Consider the following 23,123-nt stretch of genomic DNA (forward strand, 5'->3'; position numbering starts at 1 on the left):
GTTTTGTTTTTTTTTGTTTGTGGTTTTTTTTTGGTTCTTGGCTTTAATTATGAAATTTATTGAACATGTGAAAGAAGGTTCAAGTCTACAAAAAAAAAAATCATGTTACAATGCATACATAATCCATCATTTACATAATCTCTATTTGCATTTTGAATTAGTGTGCAAATTAGACTCTTCCTTTTTATTGCACAAAAACAAAACTGGAGCTTCTTTAAAACGTTAAGATCCTGTCATATCAGTGTCTGAGGTCCTTTACAAATCAATGGTAATCAAAAGCATTCAAATATATTGTTTACATTATTAATAGTGGTTATTCTTACAGGGTTCCTACACATTCTACATCTCAAATTGCACCTTTTCAGACTCGGATTTCCAGACCTCTCAGTAGAACTCAATGCTTATGTGTGTATATACGTGTTTAAGATTCAGCTACACATACACATTGTGTTATGTTCCGACTGTATGTGTGTGCTATTGTGTTGTCAATTAATTGCCAGTATTGTGTAGCTACAACAGGTACAGATGAACATCAAACCATGAAAAAACACTGCATGTATGACCAATGTATTCTTTTAGGAAATTAGTTTTATATTGTAGAAATACACTACTTTTACTTTATACTGATACTTTTTTGTGTCATTGTGTAGGAACCCTGTGTGTAAATTAATGATATATATATGATACATTTGGCCTTTGGATAAAAACTGGTCTTTATATATGTTTCTCAGGGTTTAAATATGTAGTAAGTTCTCAATAAGCAACATGTAAAGTGAGTGTTTTTATACACTGTGTTAGGAAATAGTACTTTTTTTAGTGGCTTTAGTGCCATACAATTAAAAAAAAAAGTGCATTTCTGGGTCCTCCAGATATGTGCCTATGGAGATTTTTCAGACCAGGAAATATTTTACTAATCATCAATAGTCAAACTCAGCTTTTTGTTGTCAGTTCCTGAGAATAAAAAAATGGTTAATGCACAATTAGGAACAAAATGCATGTCTTGTATGTTTGCTCTGGTGTTAGTAAACAAAAAATAAATCACAACAAATGCACTGAAATAAGAGAAGGCTTAACAATGTCTAAAACTGCTATAAAAATCACATAAATACATATAATTAATACAGGAAGATTGATTTAGATGCTTTTCCAGGTCTGCAGACTTCACCTACAGCTGTTACAGAAGTTATTTACAGGAATTTCATATTTTTAAGAATACTTCTCAGTAGCTACAATATCAAGGTTATTGTAAATATTTCATAAAAAAAAAAGGTTTGGCCCCAACATTGCACCAAAGTATTGAGGAAATGTCTCTTGTTTAAGTTATTTTACCCATAAGTCGTACCTTACTAAACCTGCCCCATTTTTAACTCCTCGCCATTCCATCATGTATTCACAGATAGAGTGTGCTCAGTGACGTTTGTGCCGTAGTTTTTTTTGGTCCTGTATGTGGCTTTTTCTTCAGCCTCCAGTCGTTTGTACCGTGTGTTGAAGAAGATGACGAAGCAACAGGTGAAAAAGCTGCACAGTCCGGCCATCACCATCAAAGACACTGGGCAAAAAAAGTACACAGATTATCATCTAAATGCTACACGTTTGGATGAACTTCAACTAAATCAACATCTACAATGAAGTATTTTAAGTTGCTGTACAGTCAAGTTACCATTTAAACTATGTAGATATTTTTTTTAATTAACCACTGACATTAAATAACTAGGTATATTAATCATAAGCAATAAAATAATGCTACGTCATATTTTTTTGATTATATATTACTTTTCCTTGCAGATCAGTGCTGATAATTATTCAGATATTACTATATATTGTCATAATTACTGTTTAGTGTCAGAAAAAAATATTTACACATTTTAGTGTTTTACTTCTTCATTGTATGTTTTGACATGAATGAACATTTAATCATTTAAATTGTTTTGAATGTTGTATTCTAGATGATTTCTGAAATGTTACGTACATGAAAACAATGTAAAAACACAAAAATATATCATTTGTAAATGGTACTCAGCACCAAAAATCTACCTTTTAATTGTAAATTAATAATAATGTGACAACTGTTGTGATTATTACTGATATTGATATGAAAACTTTTATCATAACGTTAGCCTCATAGGATAATTGGTGAAGTCATATTTTTGGCCAAATTTGTAATATCTAAATAACTTTACTCTAACACTGCTGCTTAATTTTAAGCAGATATCACAGTTTGGTCAAAAAATATTTCATAGCTAATTATGCTACGAGGCTAATGAGAATATTTTTGGTTGTACTGACCAGCTCCAGATTAAAATATGAACTCGAGAGGTGTCTGGTTGAAAATGGATGCAAATACAACAAAATAAAATGCTGTCAGTGCGAAATATTTCTAATGGTTGATCTACATTTCCTCTACAAATCTTTAATAGAGATACAACAGCTTATAAAAGGAGTAGATCATGTGTCTTAATAAGAGAAGCTTAAAGTTTCAGTAGAAAATATGGCATCAGTGGATAAACATTCCTCTATGGCTTTCATCAGATTGTAATTCAAGTGGCCTCGTCTTGGCTCAGGCTTTAGAAAATATGACTCACAAAAGGCTGATCTCCACCAATCGCTTTACATTCACTTCATCCATCTTTATATACAGGCTATGCTTAGGTCACAGAGGACACAGCTGCGGGAAAATTTTATTTTAAGTCTGGCATTTTTCTCCTGATTTCTGCTGACTGTAGCTTTAAGCTCCATCTGTTTTAGACGCAAACTTTGCTTTCACTGTGACGGTATGTGGGTATGATATATGATGAGGACAGTCCACCTCTTTATGGATAATGGCAAAATAAATCACTAGTATTTAAAGACGTTATCGAATTTACATATGTTGATCTGCTGCTACTTGAACAGAGGTACTCATGTTACAGTCCGTGTCGACAGAAAAAGAAAAATCAATCCGTATAGGTATATTTAAGGCATTAATAGTTTTTGCATTAAAGCAGATCAACTTCCACCGGATTGATTCCAGTGTTTTATGGTCTACAAACCTCTGCCGTGTCTGCATTTATACCATCCTGGATAATGTTCTATTTGGATAAATCAACAGCCATTTTTAGCATTGTCAGCTGTTGAGGTGTATGATTTTTTAAAGGGGTCTTATTTTGCTAAACCCACTGTTATTAGTCTTTTGTACATTTATTTGTGTATTTGGACCCTAATAGTTCTAATAGGTGCTGCAAAGCTATCTTTATATTCATTTTGGCAAAAATCGAGTGGATTTCTATAACCTGTTTTAATTCCTTCTTAATTTGTTACATCTATAACTAGAAGCACTCGGAGAGCGCAGACCTCCGCCAAGGCTGATCAGTGGCCCCCCCCCGTGGGCCCCCCCACGCCAAGGAGGTTGTTTTTGCCAGGGTTTGTTTGTTTGTCTGTCTGTCTGTTTGTCTGTCCATTAGTGTGCAACATAACTCAAAAAGTTATGGACAGATTTTGATGAAATTTTCAGGGTTTGTTGGAAATGGGCCCCCCCGTGGGCCCCCCCACCCCCGATCACCACCAAAATTTAATCATTTCTTCCTTATCCCATTTCCAACAAACCCTGAAAATTTCATCAAAATCTGTCCATAACTTTTTGAGTTATGTTGCACACTAACGGACAGACACACAGACAGACAGACAAACAAACAAACCCTGGCAAAAACATAACCTCCTTGGCGGAGGTAACTAGTTACATCACGACATTTGCACGTATAAGGTCAAGACTTCTAACGAACATTTCTCAGAGTACGCCATAATTGTTTGTCAGCAGCAGCGGTTGTAGTGAAAACTGAAAATATGTCCAAACTTCGAGCCTATTACCTAAAATGTTCAGTTGTTGGTTGTATTAACGAACACAAGTAGCTGAACGGGACAGAAAGCACAGCCAGCAACCTGGAGGGGGTAGAGCGTGAAGTGGCTCGTGCATTTAAAGGGCCAGCGCTCAAAACGACCTTTCTGGTGTCATTACTCAGAAATAGGGTTGAAAATGGACCTGTGGAGTTGAATTAATGAAGAATTCAGATCCAAGCAGAGCATTTACACATTCCAGCTTAATGATTTGGTGTACCAGGGATAGTTCAAAGCTGTGATAAAAAACTGTTACTGCAGAGTGCAATTGCTTTTCTTAAACTGGATTTTGTTATATGTGCCTGTTGTCCTTTGTCTGTTTTTAATGTGTTTTATTTTAGAATTTTTGTAACTTTGTAATGGTGTGCTGTCTTGGCTATGTCTCCCTCGAAAAAGAGATTTTAATCTCAAGGGAGTTCCTGGTTAAATAAAGGTTAAATAAAATAAAAAAATTTACAGTTTATATAGACCACAGGGAAATGTTTCAAAATGCATAATTCCATTTAAAAAGCTAAATATCACTCCTTTAAAGTATAAATCTCACAAATGTGTACATATACAGTACGATGTGAAGTAGTTTTCTGATTCCTATTTCTTGTAACTGTTCTGACGTCAGTATGTGTGGTTTAAAACCTACCTTTCCAGCTCTTTACTGAGTCTCCACAGGTTGACAAAGGAGACTCAGCGAGTGGTTGGGTGAAAGCCTGAAGGAGGATTATGTAGAGAACAGACTGAATTTGTCTGCAAAAGATCACAAAGAAAAGTCGTGATTAACCTGAATTCCACACACATACTGTAAATAACACTAAGGAAATGAAACTGTGTCTGTATATATCGAAACAGTCAATGTACAACTGACTCTTCACTTATTTGCATTTCCTCACCACTTTTCTCTTGTCTATAAACTGTTGAAAAAAATGCAGATATTTCCACTGAAGCCACTTTGCTAACTTAACATCAGTCTGTGTTTCTAGACTGTTGTACCCTGATATGAAGATAAGTCCGGCTGATGTAGCTTCTCCGACCGGATAGGAGCACTCCACGGACAGCTCCATGGCAACCGGATAGATGGAGAAACCGAAAAAGCCAAAGAGAGAGCAGACAGCAGCCACGGCGGCGTTCTGTTCCCGCAACAGAGACACCTGAGAATAAGAGCAGAGCAGAGGAGAGGAGAATATCAACTGGGCAAGAAAGCGTCTGGAAGATCAGCATAAAAAAAAATAGCAGAAGGACGATTAACTGGAAAGCACTGTTTTCACTTTTCATAACCCATAAAGACCCAAACATCCACCGGTGACCAAAACCATCAATTGATTTAAAATGTTTAATACTTGTTGATCCACTAATCCTATCAATACATGTCAATAATTGGTGTAAAATGCAGTTTGTTATTTTTTCCTTAGTGGCAGAGGCTGGTGTCCTTTAGATACCCTTTAATGGTACTTTTTAATGGTTTGGTTTACACTACAGACTTACAGTAACAAACAGAATGTGAACACAGTAAACACTTTAACATGCTTTCACATCAGGGCCAGATCAAGCGAAAGTTAACACTAGTGTCAAAAATTAAAGTTTCATCCATCATTTCTCAAACAGGCTCATTTTTTAGCTAAAGAACTGTATTTTATAGAACTGTATACAACATTTCAGTATCACTTATAGAAAAAAGATATAAAGATATAATCAATATAAAATGAAACCTAAAAAGGACTAAAATATGTAAACACATAATTAACTTTAATAATATTTTTTCTTGCTTGTATCAACTTTCTTGCTTATATCTATTTTAAGTCTGTGAATCTGTAGGAAGTAATTATTCAACAGTACAAGAATACAGAAAGGTTATCTACAGTCCGATTATTTGTAAAATATGCTGTGCTATTAGTTGTATATATCATTTAAGTTGTAATATGTATGTTAAATAAAAGTTAATTAGCATATCTGAAGTATTTTAGTTCCAAAGTCTTATTCTGACCACTGAACAAAGTGACAAACTGCTGTCCCAGTGTCACAACATATTTGTGTTCATAAAAACGTAACATTTACACATTTTTATCCAATATTGATCACAATTGTAGTTTAACATCATAACTAAAGCCCTATGTTTCATTTAGGATCAATTTCCTATGAGAACAGCATGTTTTGTATATTTGCGTAAAGAGAAAAAAAACAAAAAAGATGTTCATTTTGAGTCCCTGTGTCACACAGCAGTAATTTATGTATTTTTACCCCAAAATTTTATTTCTGTAAATTGTAACGTGTCATGTGAAAGTACTTACTGAGACCGGTTCATACATGGTGATAAGTTATTTAGTTTAAACACAGAGATTACTGAACATGAAAAGTGTCCCTGTGTCACCACTTGATCTGGCCCATCAGACACTTCAAAGTGAGGGGAGGCCAGATATTCCTTTTCCCTTTTTCAGTCTCTCAGCTCTGACTTTTAATCATCAGCTCTGAGTCACAGATGTGCACTTCCATCACATTTATATAAATATACTGCAAACATCTGCAGAAGACAAGCTGAACATCAGCCTGCAGGCAGCATTGACAGTGTAACTTGTACCAGACTGACAGATTAATATGCACAGAGGAGGATATGGCTCAGAGAAATGACTCTAAAATACATTTATCTTCTTTATCTGTCTCTATACAGATTTTACAAGCAAGTTTTATAATAGGTAACTTGCCACTGCTCCATTATTTTAAAGTGAGACGGACTATAAAACAAAGTCCAGCCAATATTTCAAGACATTTTAGCATAGGTCAACTCATAATCTTATCTCATCTTGGTTTTATAAGGGTCTTGTAGAACGGGAAGCGTTGTTGTTTAAAGGTGCGGGAGACTTTCGTGACCAATTTTTCATCAAATCTGTAAAACCTCAGTCATAGCCTAAGTATCACGAATCTCTAAGTCTTTCTGTGATTACTCACCTGAATCTCTTGCATTATGGTGAACAATTTCGAAGTGCCATCCACGATAAACAAATCATGTGTTTACAAACAGAACCCGTTGGTAACTTGGGCATCTTTGGAATTTTGTCGTGACGTGCATTGTGGGATAGGGAGGTTCGTGCAGCCGCCTGACAGCAGCAGCGGCAGCACAAGCATATGGATGAAACAAACACGACACGGAAACGGCTGAAACGTGGAAACGACTGGAGGAAAATGCATAGAGGGAAGGGAGCTCCTGCCGTTTCCGTGTCGTGTCTGTTCCAGCTGCTGCTATCAGGTGGCTGCGTGAGCCTTCGCTTCCCACAATGCACGTCACGACAAAATTCCGAAGATCCCCAAGTTACCTCCTGGCTCTGTTTGTAAACACATGGTTTGTTTATGGTGGATGGCACTTCGAAATTGTTCACCGTAATGCAAGAGATTCAGGTGAGTAATCACAGAAAGACTTAGAGATTTGTGATACTTAGGCTATGACTGAGGTTTGACAGATTTGATGAAAAATTGGTCACAAAAGTCTCCTGCAACATTGACTGTGTCCTGTATTGTGTTCTCACCACTGAAAAGGCGATGCAGGCCAGTGCACTGAAGCTCATGTTGATCTTGGTGACTTCAATGAACTTCTTGGTCTTATCGACATACAGACCCAGAGCAGCGGCCCCCACAATGCCGAACACAATGAAGAGAGCGCCACACAAACCGGCAAAGTCCTGCCACGATGAGAGGAGTTCACTTAATACACAAGCCTCATCATAAAGACTGTCAAAAATGCATAATGGGAAGTGGTACTTTAAAGTGATTTAACATTAGTTTATAGCATTAATAGTTGAATTTTATGACTTTGTTCTTTTTCTAGGTGCATTCACAAACATGCTCACATTCATCACTGTGTAAACCCACAAATATTTACTCTAAAAGATGAAGACAAATGCTAGATGATGATGTAACACACTATTTTGGCTTTTTATTCTCTTTTTTTCCTAGTGAAGTTTTCTGCTAATGAATGACTTTAACCAGTGAAAGTAGCTGGTGCTTGCAAAAATGTGCAAAATATATCTGTTAAAAAATGGATTTAAAGATGCAAGAGACAGAAATCAGAGAAAATCACCAACATAGAAGGGTATCAGTTTACTCATCTTTGCATTTCATCTTTCGATTTGGACTAAGAGGTGAGAGCTGCAAATGGAAGGTAGGTATTTCCAAATTCTGCCATTCTCTTACTCCTGATTTCAACTCCTTCAGTTTAAATCCAAATGAGATTTATTCTGAAAACCTGATGTACCAGCTTTAAAAGTCTTTGACCTTAAAAAAAGTGCTAGTGAGGTTAAGCTGCTGTTGAGGAGGCTTTTTTTTTTTTTTTTTTTTTTTACCAATAAAGATGAAAGCTTGTATATAAAAGGGACTGAAACACTGCTGTATTGTTAAACTTGTGTAGACCTCAAAGGGCACTAAGTTGAAACATAAGACCTCATAACACAATGGTATCATAGTCTATCTACGGACTCCTCAGCCTACCTACTTCATTTCTCATTTGAGACATCCTAATAATCCCTAATGGATCCCAGTGGAAACATATATGCTGTTCTATCCTCTGGTGTGCTTACATTGGAGTATCCCGTCACACAGAGGATTTGGTCCAGTAGTGTGGAGAAGCAGGTGAAACAGGCAATACCTGCCCCAAAGCACAGCAGGAGGATGAGGTAGGCTTTGTTTATCATTAACTGGACAGAGAGAGGACAGACAACACTGATTACCACATGTCTTTAAAATTAAATGCTTACTGAAAGATAAGGCAGAAAATTACCACTGATGCATTATCATTTGTAACAGTACCCTGAAAGTGTAATCAGTGTTTAAAACCACAGTTTAAATTCATTAAATAGTTTCTTAATTAAAAAAAATACTGAATGCAACTTTATCTTTGATGTGGGTTGGCGGTCCAGCAGTGTGCAATTAAACTTATAAGACCCAGTATACCAACAACCAAACAAGTATGTTTCTTTTTTTTAACTTCCTGTGATCTTACCAGTTTGATGCCCTGTACAAAAGGCTCAGAGGTGGAGGACTCGGCGCTGGCTGATGGTGGAGTGGGAGGGGCACTGCTCCGTATACCCAATGTTGCTAGGCAACAAATGATGCCCGCTGGGACTGCATAGGCTAGAATCTAGACATGCAATGTGTTGATTATGTTAACAACTCAAATCAAACACAGCTTATCATCAGTAGCAGTGGGACACACCGATGCTGTTCAAGTCTGAGTGTTACGGTTGCATTTCTTTGATTAGGCCAACTAATATTTCTACTTTATAAATAATTCAAACATTTTCACACTTAAATAAGTTTTGTTGCTAGCTTATGTCTTATGTGACTAATGGAAGAGAAGATTCTTGTTCAATAATTAGAATTACCCAGGACTGTTAACTTGCAAGTTGCCATCTTATTTGTCTTACTATTAGGGCATCACATTAGGCATCTTAAAAGGCCTAAACAAAAAAACATTTTTAAAATAAAAGATGAGAAGTAAGAGAAATAATTAGCGCTTCAACAAAGGGCAGACCCACTAAACCTGAAATAAAACTCACCAGTGAGGTGATACCAAATGTTTCAGCTACTAAAGGGGAGATGACGTTTGCGAGGAGGAGCCCCAGGGGATTGGCTGCAAGAGAAACAATGTAACTGTGGATTATTCTGGTTTGAAGAAGAAAAGACATTTTACTGCACTTCCTCTTTTTCAGTTTCAGTGTTTACAGTTTAGCTGAAAATTCAACTGAAACTGAACTTTGCCAATGTGACATAAGGTGCATCTGCTAACACACAATAATTAATTTATTCATCTTGTGAACTGCTTAGTGTTCCAGAGGATCGCTGGGGTGCTGGAGCCTATCCCAGCTACCACCAGGCAAAGGTGGGGTACTTCGCCAGTTCATCACCAGGCTGACATATACAAATGAACAACCATTTACATATGATTTAGACTGACCAATTAACCTATTGAGGTGCATGTTCCCCCTATATCAGATCAGCAATCATCATGTGCAATTATATTGTAAACAAAATGTAAATATATGCGTGTATGCATGTACAGAAAGAGTTAATTAAATAGCAGATACTCCTTTATATTTCCTGTTTACTCTTAAATGTTTTGCCTGTTTTCTGCACTTTGTTTCCTGTGTTTTTGCTGCTGTAAACACTGCAGTTTCCCAACAGTGGGATCAATAAAGTCATATCTCATCTCATCTCATGTCTTTAGACAGTGGGAGGAAGCCAGACTACATGGACAGAAGCCACGCAGACACGGGGAGAACATGCAATCTCCACACAGGAAGGAGTTTAAAAATACTGATATAGCATAAGCAGAAAATAAAACATACAAGAAGGATGCAAACCCTGTATGCAAAGAAAAACCTCATGTTATTTAGTTAAAACTGTCCAAAGCATGCTATTCTTCTTTACCTTTTTTAAAATTTGTATGAATGTTGTATAGATGTGTATAACAGCTATAACAGGACCAATGCTGTACTGACCCCTCAGCCACCTTTTTTAACTCTGAGGGCTGCCCTGCACCTATATCCTGCTGTTCTCCACTCCCCTACCAGTATCACTATCCTCTCACCTCACCCTCTCCTATCTCCCCCCATGACCATGCACTGACCCTGAAACACCTTAAAAATGTAGGCCATCTAAAGTTTTGGATGTTGCACCTAAATACCAAACATCAAGGAGACTGGATGATTTGATGAGGAGTAATAGTACTGACACTAATGGACAGACACATAGACACACAGACAGACGTCGTAGGGTACAACAATACCCCTGCAGTCGATGGCCAAGGGGTAAAAACTATACACTATATTAAAATCACTAACCCCATAATATTTAACCCTTTCATGCATTGTGGTCACTCCAGTGGACAGTTCTTCTCCAGCTGTTCTCTTGTATATTCATAGGTTTTGTTGTTTTAGTTCCATATGAGCCAACACAGTGGACATTTATGCAACATCCCATAATACACTGCAATTCATACCATTACTATAACTTTGCTGTTCTTGATAAACCTGTTCTGCAGTAACATGTTTAAGTATAAATCAGTTGTTATTTGTTAGACAAAAAGAGTTGTTTTTTGCATATTATATGAGGTAATAACTAGCATTAGAGTATGGTAAAATGTGAGAAAACATCAAATTAACAGCCTTAAAAATGTTTTTATTTCATTGTTTTCATTTTACTTTCTGATACTGGGTTTTAAATACATATTTCTTTACTTAAAAAATTAAATGCATGGACATTTTTGTAACTCCATGAAAAAAAAAACTCAATCGCAATTTTTTTTTTTTTATGCCAAAGGAGGTATAAAAACACTCCAGAAAAAAAAAATCTTGACTAAGGTTCTCATAATTCATGCATGAAAGGGTTAAAACCTGGCCAATGAAATCCCAGTAAATCCCTATTTTGTTAGCTCACATTTTTACTTGATTATGGGATGTAACTTGCAGCTGAAACAAATTAATCACTGCAGTAATTTTGGTAATTTTTTCCAGGTTGTGTAGTAGTAGTAATCCTCACTCACACATAGATGCAATCATGTTCGCTGTGGCCCGCTGGTGGTCGGGAAACCAGAGAGCAGCGAGTTTGGTGGGAGCGAAGATGATGAGGGGCTGGGCCAGAGCACCGAGAGTCTGACCCGTCATCATTAAGGGGTATCGGTGTGAGAGGTTACTGTTGTACAGTGTCCCGGCCAAGAAGCGCAGCAGGGCTCCAGCCATGTTCAACCAGGAGCCCAGGATCAGCTGCAGAGTCAACAAGAGTGGTTCAAGTTGTAAAGGCTGGTGTTACATTGGATCAGATAGAGGGATGCTCTGTTGTGATTATTGTTAACTGAGTAAAAACTCCTATGACAAAGTGTGAGCGAAACACGACACTGTTTATTATCTCAATAAAGTACTCCTTATTTACATTGCTTTTCTTATTGAGATTTTGATGTAAAATGTACGTTAACAATAAATTACCATGTAATAGATTAAACTGTAAGAAGCTGACTGAAAATTGTTTTGATTAACAGTGAAGACATTTTTCATATAAAAAAATGTCACAGTTTAATGATAATTATGCAAAACATATCATCTTTTTAGTAATTTGAATAATATACAGATTTGGACTGTTGATGGGACACTAAGAGTGTTTTCACACCTGAATTTTGTTCAGATTCAGGGAGTAATGTACCTGACATGACCTGAGTAAAACACCTGACGGTCGTTATCAGACTTCTGCAGAGCTTGGTGATAGGCTTATCATTTGAATCAGGTGTGCTGGAAGAGGGATACATCTAAAACATGCAGGATAGTAGCCCTCAAGGACCAGGATTGGTGACCCCTGCTATAGAGCATTTCCAATACATGCTCGTCTTCCCAAATACCAATGAGGCATCGTATTTCTTCCTCCAAATTGCTCATCGACTCATTTCCTCCACTTGCTTATCCGGCAGCTGACGAAAGGTATGAAGCTCATTAAGCTCATTAGCCTACTGTCTGTTTACGTCTGGCAGCAGCATTTTTTCCCTTTATGGTAATGTTTGTGACATTGCAGCGTATCATACTCAGAGTGGTAGAGAAAACTGTAGTTGTCTATTTCTATCACTGTGGTCATGTTCACACTGTAAATAAACTGCTCTGCGGAGTGATTGCGACTGAGCTGAGACCACCTCTTCCAATCAGTTTCAGCTCGGTTGTTTTTTTCTGTAACAGAGCGCGATTACTGCTTTCACAAATCACTATCGAACCGAGCCAAAGACTTGTTCCGGAACAACGGCTCCAATTGATCCAGGTGTGAAAACACCCTCAAGCTCCAAACTTTGAACTATATATTTAAATATATGATTATTTAGCAACTACATGACCTTTTCCAAGGCTTACAGTGTAATCAGTCAGTTGATATGAAACAGCTATCTGCTTTTTCTCTAAATGTTTGGTATTAGAATTTGTCTGATATACTGTTCCTGCACCGAGTTCTCAGAATGATCCTCAAGTATTGGGGGTGTTTAGTTAGAACAACTCAATTCAATCCATGAAATGTAATTGTCTGCAGGTGTGCTTTTGTTAGCTTAGACTCTTTAACAATGACAACAAACAAATCTCAATCATCTGTCAGAGACAAAAGATGAAAATTTTAATATTTTATTTACCCTGTCTCTTTCCTTCATGCTTTTTCCAATCATGTGGTCAATCAACATTTTATTTCCACAAAAAAATGTATCAAAAATATAAAGCTTGTAAATGGTAATTAAAGAGTGTGATGCCAAGTCTGCTTTGTAAAACTGTCCTGGATAAGGGTTGTTATGTTAAATATCTGTCATGTAATATTGCTTCATTAGTGTCCAGAGTGATGTCTGTACCGTGATCCGCAGGCCGAGGGTGTCCAGCATCCATGTGGTCACGAAGCTGAGTGGTATGGCCACCACCATGTAAACCAGTGACAACCAGTTGATCTGGTCCAGAGTAACATTCAGGAACTTGGCAGACTGGTTTGCTACTGGTGCAAAGGTCAGCCATAACTGAAGGAAGTTAAAAAAAAAAAATTATGCCGTTACCATTACTATTGAAAATAAGTATCACTGGAAAATAATAATTGACTTAATCTTAATGAAGCGTATGAAAGAAAAAAAAAAGAGCAGAGGTGCAGAGTAAAACATGCAAAACGAAAGTCATTACATGAAAGTTTTTGTGTATTTTATATAAGCTAGTTTGTGTTGTTTTTCTTTTTTCAAAATGAATAACAATGTGCATTTTCCTTGTTAACCAAGCAACTACACTCAAATTAAAATCAATATCTTACAACCTTGCTTGATACGAGAAAGGGGAGCAAGATAAACAACAAAAAGTTTTAACTTTTACTGAGAGGCATTAAAAAAGCAATAACAGAATCAACAGTGAAAGGCAGCAAATACCGAACAAAAGGCTCGACAATACTACTCAATAAGTAAAACAAATAGAATAAGAAGAGGGATTCCTATCTTAAAATCAGCATCTACTACGATGACACAAACAACAAAAGACCTGCACTGCCTTTCCTGCTCTTATTTCTAATCAAAGCAGAACACATTCAGGAGTAGGACCTCTTAACCTACAGATTCACTAAAAGTGCCTCATTAACAAACAAACCAACAAAGCTACACAGTGAGTAACCACTTTGCCAACAAATGAAGAAGCGAGTACACAATAGAAAGGCACAGTGGTGGGTGGTGTGGGCACTAAGCATGGTAGGCACTTCACACGTGATATTTGTGTACATGAAAAAACATTAGTCACATATGAGGAGGAGGCAGATAAAGACGTATGTGATCATACAGTCACAAATATTAATGTATTTTTAAATTGAGTGGGTCAATCTGTGGCTTAGTTGAACAAAGATCTACTAATAATTTCCTGATATTTCACTTCTTGATGTTGGTGGAGGTAAAATACTACAAATGACAGTGAAGAAGAAGATGACTTGCTGGTAGGACTTGGCAATTTATTGTATAAAATTCGACAAATCAAGGTTTGCTTCTTGAAAATCGTGAACAATGCACTAAATGATAAAATTGAGATTATTCCTCAGCAGCCCTTTCTTACTCAACAAAAAAATCAGTGTAACCTGTTTGCTTCTTGTAAATATCAATGTGTTTCTCCAGTTGTATACGATATATAGTTTTAGTTAAGACAGAGTATTTTTCAGTCATTTAGCCAGAAAAATATCAACTAGATCTTCCATAACACTGAAAAAAAGAATAAATTATTTGGCCATATTGCTCAGCTCTACTTGCTGTAAACACAAATATGCAGAAATGCGACTTTAAAGAGTTGCACTTTTTTTTTCTCTAATCATTTGATGTGAGAGGGAACGCTCTCAACCAGTTCAGTAATATTTTGGTGAGTACCCCTGAGTGTAAACACAAAGAAACTCCAACTTTCAAAACACATCAGGTCCAATGTCCTGGGGTTTATCTTCACTGTGCAGTCAGCAGTCACACTTCCATGAAGATCTCGTGTCATCATGTGACGTTTCTACACTGTTTTAAAAAAAGAGGAAATAAGTAAATCTGCTCAGCACCCGTGAGACTGCTGTCATATGACCAAACTTTTCTATTCATACAGACATTTACATGCTCTAAAACCAGCCCTGTCTGATCTATGGCAGACAGTGCCCTAAGGCATTCAGTCAATGGAGTGAAGTTGCAAAGTTCGTCTTTAACAGAGACTAGATAATGTCCCAATTACTACGCATTTACCAAATAAACCTGTCAGTTCTCAGCTTTGACATCTGCTGCTTCTCTTGCACCATTTAAATGACCTCAAAGCTTTTCAGTGTCAGAATGACTTTATTCATTCAGGTTTTTATGAACAAGCCGTAACTACATGTTGGGTATAAAACTATTCAACAGAACATTCACCCATACAACACAGGCCTACTATTTGTGTAACTCAATAGGTGAGACAGATAGAGGGACTCAACAGGTCAGTTTATCAAAAATCACTTTAACTCAACTACAGTCAAAGTATGACAAGGTACAGAAAAACAGCTTAACTCTCAACTTCCCTATCTAGATCCCCTTAAGAAGAAAGCATCAATACTGTTATGGAAAGCTTGTGAAAACAACAAAAAAAAAAACATTTTCTTTCCCCATGTAGGCTACTACTTTACATTCATGCTTTTATACCCTCTGCCGGTCAGTTGAGATTATAAAGATTGCTAAATTAGAATAGTTTTATTAAATAAATTAATTTTTTTCTGTAAACTGAGTTACTTGAGACAAATAAAGCCCTATCAAAAACAAAAGAACAAACTCAATTCTTAAAACACATCAATCAGCTAACATTAACTGATCTAAAATGCATGCCTTTCCCTTCAGGGTTCTTAAAACAGATTTTTTTTCACCAGACTCGTGGCTTTATCCAGAGAAGAGGAAAGTTCAAGCACAATCTCCATCACACACTTGCCTATGTTTTGACCAGATAAAACAGAATAATCATTCAACTTTTGCATGGGTAATACAGAAGGAACTATAAAATATGACATTTTTGACAACACTGGCTGTGAACTATAGATATAGATATCTGGAGGTCAAAGCAGGTGATCCAAACATGCACTTTATCACATCCATAGGGTCACAAAGCTGAATTATGGGCCTTAATTCTCTCCTACTAATTGGAATAACAGCCAAATTATAATAAAAATACCTTAATGTTTGATGTGGCCTCATTGGAAGGAATTTTCACTCAGGGTTAGAGGGGTTGTGTAAACCTAACCTGTTCAATAGAAAAATAAACATTAAACACTCTGAGACCAAAAAAAGTCCACACCTGGTTTTAACTAAGCAAATATTTCTGATCCGTCCATTGGGTATTTACTGAAGTGATTAATATGTTTCAGCTGCAACAAGTTCTTCAACACTAAGAGCAGTGAGTGGCTTCTTGTTTCTTACACAACCATCAGTTTCCTACAGAGCATGAAGATTGATCTGGGCCACCGTGACATGAGGCGCACATGCTAACACACAATAATATGCACAGTAACATTAAGTGTCCAAAAAATTAGGTTAGCTGACTACCTGACTAACTGAGGTTGGATGAGTCCAGACTGACCCTGTTCCAGAATGAAGGGTGCATCAGGGTGAGAAGAGGGGTGGATGAAGTGATTACCCATCATGCCTAGAGTCGACAGTACAAGCCTGTGGGGGCAGTGTTATGATCTGGGGTTGAGTCAGTTGGTCAGGTTTCGGTTCAGTAACATTATGTGTCCAAAAATGACACAAATAAATGTTATGACAGTACATAAGCTAATCAAAACAATACCATGGTGTATGTGTTCCATACCCAAAACTCAATCAATCAATCATTCAATCAAATTTTATTTATGTAGTGCCAAATCATAACAAAAGTTATCTCATGACACTTTACATATAGAGCCGGTCGAAACCAGACTCTCAAGTCAATTTACAGAAACCCAACGGAATCCTCCAGGAGCAAACACTTGTGACTGGTGACAGTGGAAGGAAAAACGACCTTTTAACAGGCAGAAACCTCAAGCAGACCCTGACTCCTGGAGGATGGCCGTCTGCCTTGACAAGTTGGGGTTAAAGAGAGAGGGTAAAGGAAGAGAAAAACATTGAGACAGACAGACTGGGGGAGAGGGGGAGAAGAGGGGGGAGTAGGAAAAGACACATGAATGCAATTGATGCTCAGCAAATTGCCTTTAGCATCAAAAACTAAGGGCAGTCCAAGGAAACACTAAAGCATGGTATTTATTTTTGGCCAGGGTGTATACTACCACCTAATAACCATGTACCCACTTAATCACAATGTTTCTCTGATATACACAGAGAAAGATCTTCTTTCTGTGCATATTTACCCACACAGAGGTAACATTAGGTGACATGATAAATTTGCAAGAGGGACAAATACGTAAGGGATAAAAATGAAAATGATCTGTGGATGATACAGCTTGTTTTTTTGTTGATGGTGACTATAACACATTTAAGGATCGTTGAGATACCTTAATGTTGAAAAGCTGCAAATGATGACAATTTTGTAAAATGTTGAACATTTGAAAAGACAAAGGCTTTGTTCTTCTATTAGTTCTGTCAAATTGGATCCTTCACAGCCGGTGGAATCCCTTTTTGTATATCAAAAATGTCCTACTCTGATTACTAAATTCAATCTCTAATGAAAATGACTCATTTTGGTTTACTATTGTCCAAGTAACTGCAGCTACTGAAAGGTTGTTACAATGACTTCGAATACGCCTGCAGAGCATCAGGTCATAAACTAGGGTCAAAATACTGGTGATCATAAAAAAAAAAAAAAAAAAACCTTGAGTAACGTTAACACCTGCTTAAAGACTAAATATGTCTTTACAAAATGGCTCACGGACTAACCTGAATAAACTGGGCTAAATTGAATGAAAGCTGACCTATAACCTGAAAACACCAGGACTCCAGAAGCAGGACCAGTACAATTCTGCATGAATAAAACCTAATTTATGCGAGCAGGTCAGCTGATCTGAGCACACAATGCCAGGCCTGTCCCCTACAGGGTACGACGCTTGTGAGGGATAAATTTCACACATTCTCTCTTTTGTTATTTCACATTTTTGTCCTACTGCAGAGGGTAAGGTTGAACCGCAAAAGGATCAAGTTTTCTGCCTCGTCCAGGTCTGGTGGTGTGCCATATGTAAAACTTGGATATATCATATGAATCTCAATAATATTCTACCACAACACAAACAGATCTGGTTTCTACTAATGGGTAAATCTCTTAGTGGGGCTTGTAATGTCAGAAAGGCACACTAACAGGCTCATCAGCTGTTGAACGACTCTGTACCAGCTGTGCGTCTTTTGTGAGTGGGAACACCAGTCCCTGGGAAACAATAGCCTCCACAGAAAAGATGAGTCCCAGGAGAGGAGGGACGAGGTCTGGCAGCGGCTTTGTTTGCATGACACAGGACGGCACACTTTGCCTTCAGGCGGGTTAACAACAACAATATCATGACATATCATTCGCATCCTCTGGTAATAATCATATCAAGTTCCTCCAACCTACTTAACGGTGTCTTCTAGTCTTTGTTAAAGAGGCTACAGAATTTCAGAGAACTTTGAGATGGTGGATGTTTCATCAACAGAAAGGAGGTCATCAAATGATGCTGTCACCTTCTTTAGAAAACCTAAAAATGCTAGTGTGTACCTGATGCTCTTCAGTTTTAATAAACTGTCATGAATTAATAATACTAGATTTGAGAAAGACAACTGTGTCAAAATACAGACACAGATTAACTTTATTGATTCCAAGATGGACATGTACAGATTTTCTTTATAATTTTCTTTTTCTTTTTTTTGTTTTTTTTTTTTTCCAATATCTGATTTTTAATTAAAATACAATGCATTGTTTTAGGGCTGCACCTGTGAAATGAAAAAAATGGGTAATTATAAGTAAGTAATCATATATTAAAAATCTGTGTTGTAGATTTCTTATAATGATGTATAGGCCTAATTGTTGATTAACCAGCAGCAGAGAAATTAGAATGAGTCCTACTATTAACACTCCAGTATCCCGCCCATAGGCCCTTCCTAATCACCAAATGTGCATAATCTGTGCAGTATCATAGTAATGTCACAATGTTTTTCTTGCAGTTTGTTTTAAATGGTTTTTTTATTTATTTATTTTACATTTTTACAGTCTTGCGCCATAAACAAAAATACTAAATACTCAATAACTCTTATTTTTATTATTATTATTATTATTATTATTTATTTATTTATTTATTTATTTATTTTTTTACAATTTAAATGCCATGTTTGTAATGCAAACAAGCCTTATGGTTTGACACAATTTTATTTTTCCAATATACACATAAAAATTGGACTTTTTTTTTTTTTTTTTTTTTACAGTCAGGCATATGTCAAAGATTAACAGTAATATATGCTTTATTATTTTTTTGTGCTAGGTCAAATGTTAAACGCTAAAATGTGTCAATAGGCATTTTTTACTCACTTTGGAGAAGGATCCTAGTGTCATTTAAAATGTGCTGATTTTAGTGGCTGGGTCAGAATTTTAAATAAAATGCTAAAATTAACAACTTTTAAATTCTGACCTAATACAAACTGTGAAAAATGATATGACCCTTTATAACATGAAGTGCAAAGTGTGCATAATATGCTCTCCTGGATATAAGGTTAACAGATGCCACTTTAAAAATGAACTTAAAAACACACTAATAACAAACTAGTTATGATTAACTAATGACTGCCTTTTGGTACTTTTACTTTTGGTTCTTTTAGTCTGATGTTAATACTTTGCATTGGCAGGTAATCAGTGCTTCCTCCAATACTGTTTATAGGGTATATAAATGGACTTGTTACTGAAGTAAGTAATGTGACCCGTAAACTGAGCTGTGTGGAAGAGAACTAGGGCCCCTGGGAAAAAAATAAAAATTAAGGTCCAATATATTTTTTATTATTATTCTGAGAAAAAAAGTCAGAATTCTGAGTTTAAAGTCAGAATTCTGAGAAAAAAAGACAGAGTTCTGAGGAAAAAAATCATAATTATGACTTAAATCTCAGAATTCTGACTTGTTTCTCAGAATAATAATTTAAAAAAAATATTGGACCTTAATTTTTTATTTATTTTTTTTCCCTAAAACTAATAAACTAATTATGATTCACTAATGACTTTTGGTACTTTTACTTTTGGTTCTTTTAGTCTGACGTTAATACTCTGCATTGGCAGATAATCAGTGCTTCCTCCAATACTGTTTATAGGGTATATGAATGAACTTCGTTATTAAAGTAAGTAAAGTGACCCTTAAATTGAGCAGTACGGAAGAGGATTAGGGCCACTGGAAAAAAAAAAAAATTACAGTCCAACATATATTTATTATTATTATTCTGAGGAAAAAAGTCAGAATTCTGAGATTAAAGTCAGAATTCGGAGAAAAAATTCAGAATTCTAACTTAAATCTCAGAATTCTGACTTTTTTCTCAAAATAATAATAAAAAAATATATATTGGACCTTAATTTTTTGGTTATTTTTTTATATTTAAATTTATTTATTTATTTATTTTGTTATTAAAGTAAGTAATGTGACACCTTAAATTAAGTAATATGAAAGAGAATTAGGGCCACTGGGAAAAAAATAAATAAATTAATTAAGGTCCAATATGTATTCTTTTAATTATTATTCTGAGAAAAAAGTCAGAATTCTGAGAAAAAATTCAGAATTCTGACTTAAATCTCAGAATTCTGCCTTTTTTGTCAGAATAATAATTAAAAGAATACATATATCGGCCCTTAATTTTTTAAAATTTATTTATTTATTTATTTAATTCTGAGATTAAAGTCAGAATTCGGAGAAAAAATTCAGAATTCTAACTTAAATCTCAGAATTCTGACTTTTTTCTCAAAATAATAATAAAAAATATATATTGGACCTTAATTTTTTGTTTATTTTTTTATATTTAAATTAATTTCTTTTGTTATTAAAGTAAGTAATGTTACACCTTAAATTAAGTAATACAAAAGAGAATTAGGGCCACTGGAAAAAAAAAAAAAAATTAAGGTCCGATATGTATTCTTTTAATTATTATTCAGAGAAAAAAGGCAGAATTCTGAGAAAAAATTCAGAATTCTAACTTAAATCTCAGAATTCTGACTTTTTTGTCAGAATAATGATTAAAAGAATACATATATCTGCCCTTAATTTTTATTTATTTATTCATTTACTTATTTATTTGTTATTAACGTAAGTAATGTGACTCTTAAATTGAGCAGTATGAAAGGGGATCAGGGCCACTGGAAAAAAAAAAAAAAAATTAAGGTCCGATATGTATTCTTTTAATTATTATTCTGAGAAAAAAGTCAGAATTCTGAGTTTAAAGTCAGAACTCTGAGAAAAAAGGCAGACTTCTGAGATTAACGTCAGAATTCTGAGAAAAAAAAGTCAGAATTTTGAGAATAAAAAGTCAGAATTTTTTTACTTAAATCTCAAAATTCTGACTTTAATCTCAGAAATCTGACTTTTTTTCCCCCTCAGAATTCTGGCTTTAAAATCAGAATTCTGACTTTTTTTCTCTGAATAATGAGTAAAAAAATATTGGACCTTATTTTTTTTTTTTTCTAGTGGCCCTAATCCTCTTCCATAGTGCAGGGTATCAGGTCTGGTTGAAGTTCTGGTTCTGTTCGGACCCGTCCAACCACTACCACCGGCTGTTTGCTAACACTCACCGTAGCGTTGGAGCAGTTCAACAGGCAGAGCACCAGCAGGACAAACCACCTCCTCTTGTAAACTTTAAACACCAGCAGTTTCTTCAACTCCCCGCTGACTTGTGTCGGAACATCACAGGGTTCTTCAGCCTGAGCCGGAGGAGGAGGGTAGGGGACTTGTCCGCCATTCTCCATTAGTGAACCTGACGTTGATAAGTTGCCCAGCTAGCTTTAGCCGTGTGTGTCCACAGCATAACAGCTACATCCAAAACACTGCGAAGTTTATGTTCATTCACAAAGAAGACAAAAGCTCCAACAACTGGACCGTGTCTTTAAAGTACCAACGCTACATCCATTGTGTCGACTTCGAATGGATTAGAAATTAATTTATTCTTACATAGAGGTAGAAAAAATAACTTTCAAGCCGGGGAAAGTCGGCAAAACATCGGTGCGTGACTCATATAAACCGGGAGTGTCATTGTACTGTACAAAGATCATCTACTGTGAAGAGGAGTCACTCGGGTCGTAGAATGGTGGGCTGATGTACAACTTATATTGAAACATTAAAGCTAGGTGTGTCTCATTTAAGCCTTTACAGGACACTCATAGAAATACTCTGAAATTGTTAAATATTTGTGAAAAATACAAATCCAGTACGTCTGTATTTTTATTTTAGTTTTAATTATTATTATTATTATTTTTTTTGATAAAAGCAGAAATGAGCATTGAAACGATGGTTCTGTATGTACAAAATATCTAATAATGATAATAATAATAATAATAATAATAATAATACAGGGTGGGGAAGCAAAATTTACAATATTTTGAGGCAGGGATTGAAAGACAGTGTATGACCAATTAGTTTATTGAAAGTCATGAGAATTTATTTGCCACAAGAAAACTGACATAATAGAAAATGTTTTTATTCTATGTGTCCTCCTTCTTTCTCAATAACTGCCTTCACACGCTTCCTGAAACTTGCGCAAGTGTTCCTCAAATATTCGGGTGACAACTTCTCCCATTCTTCTTTAATAGTATCTTCCAGACTTTCTCGTAATAGTTTTGCTCATAGTCATTCTCTTCTTTCCATTATAAACAGTCTTTATGGACACTCCAACTATTTTTGAAATCTCCTTCGGTGTGACGAGTGCATTCAGCAAATCACACACTCTTTGACGTTTGCTTTCCTGATTACTCATATGGGCAAAAGTTTGTGAAAAGGTATGGATAATAGTGTTAGGTATGATTATGACATCAATATATGTTTGGTTTCAAAACAATTGACGTAGTGCCTGCTGAGAAAAAACAACTAAATGTTCATTGTAAATTTTGCTTCCCCACCCTGTAATAATAACATTGGGTTACAAAAAAATGTTTTTGCAAGTTGTCTAGGTTTTTTCAACTGAATTAGGACCATTTTGCACCGCTAAATCCAAAAATGACATCTGTTTTTCTCAATCAGGTCAGGTTTTTTTTTTTTTGCTAATTTGATTTTGAAAAATTTGATCTTCTCACAAAATTGATTACATTTTTGTGACTTTATCAGTTGATTTTTTATATAGTTCTCACCCA

At 35.8% G+C, this 23,123-nt stretch overlaps 1 protein-coding gene across 1 annotated transcript; it reads right to left on the reverse strand.

The window, feature by feature from the left end:
- Positions 1-6: 6 nt before the first annotated feature.
- slc49a3 (solute carrier family 49 member 3) lies at positions 7-22,015 on the reverse strand. Its single transcript, XM_030145740.1, has 10 exons — positions 21,573-22,015; positions 13,211-13,369; positions 11,390-11,609; positions 9,405-9,478; positions 8,849-8,986; positions 8,427-8,543; positions 7,380-7,532; positions 4,855-5,012; positions 4,508-4,611; positions 7-1,549 (listed from the first exon to the last, which is right to left on the reverse strand). Exons 1-10 carry the CDS (start codon positions 21,744-21,746, stop codon positions 1,383-1,385), a joined length of 1,464 nt encoding a protein of 487 aa, XP_030001600.1. The 5' UTR covers positions 21,747-22,015; the 3' UTR covers positions 7-1,382.
- Between the last annotated feature and the right edge of the window lie 1,108 nt (positions 22,016-23,123).

Source organism: Sphaeramia orbicularis, chromosome 10, assembly GCF_902148855.1.
Source record: "Sphaeramia orbicularis chromosome 10, fSphaOr1.1, whole genome shotgun sequence".
NCBI classification, from domain to species: domain Eukaryota; kingdom Metazoa; phylum Chordata; class Actinopteri; order Kurtiformes; family Apogonidae; genus Sphaeramia; species Sphaeramia orbicularis.

What these genes read in the sequence shown, in the direction of transcription:
- slc49a3 (XM_030145740.1), bottom strand. Translation starts at nt 21,746, where the DNA reads ATGGAGAATGGCGGACAAGTCCCCTACCCTCCTCCTCCGGCTCAGGCT. An exon ending in CCTGCATCGCCTTTTCAGTG is followed by an intron (nt 5,013 to 7,379) that starts GTGAGAACACAA and finishes TCTTATTCTCAG; the next exon opens with GTGTCTCTGTTGCGGGAACA. An exon ending in GGACTTATCTTCATATCAGG is followed by an intron (nt 4,612 to 4,854) that starts GTACAACAGTCT and finishes GATCTTTTGCAG; the next exon opens with ACAAATTCAGTCTGTTCTCT.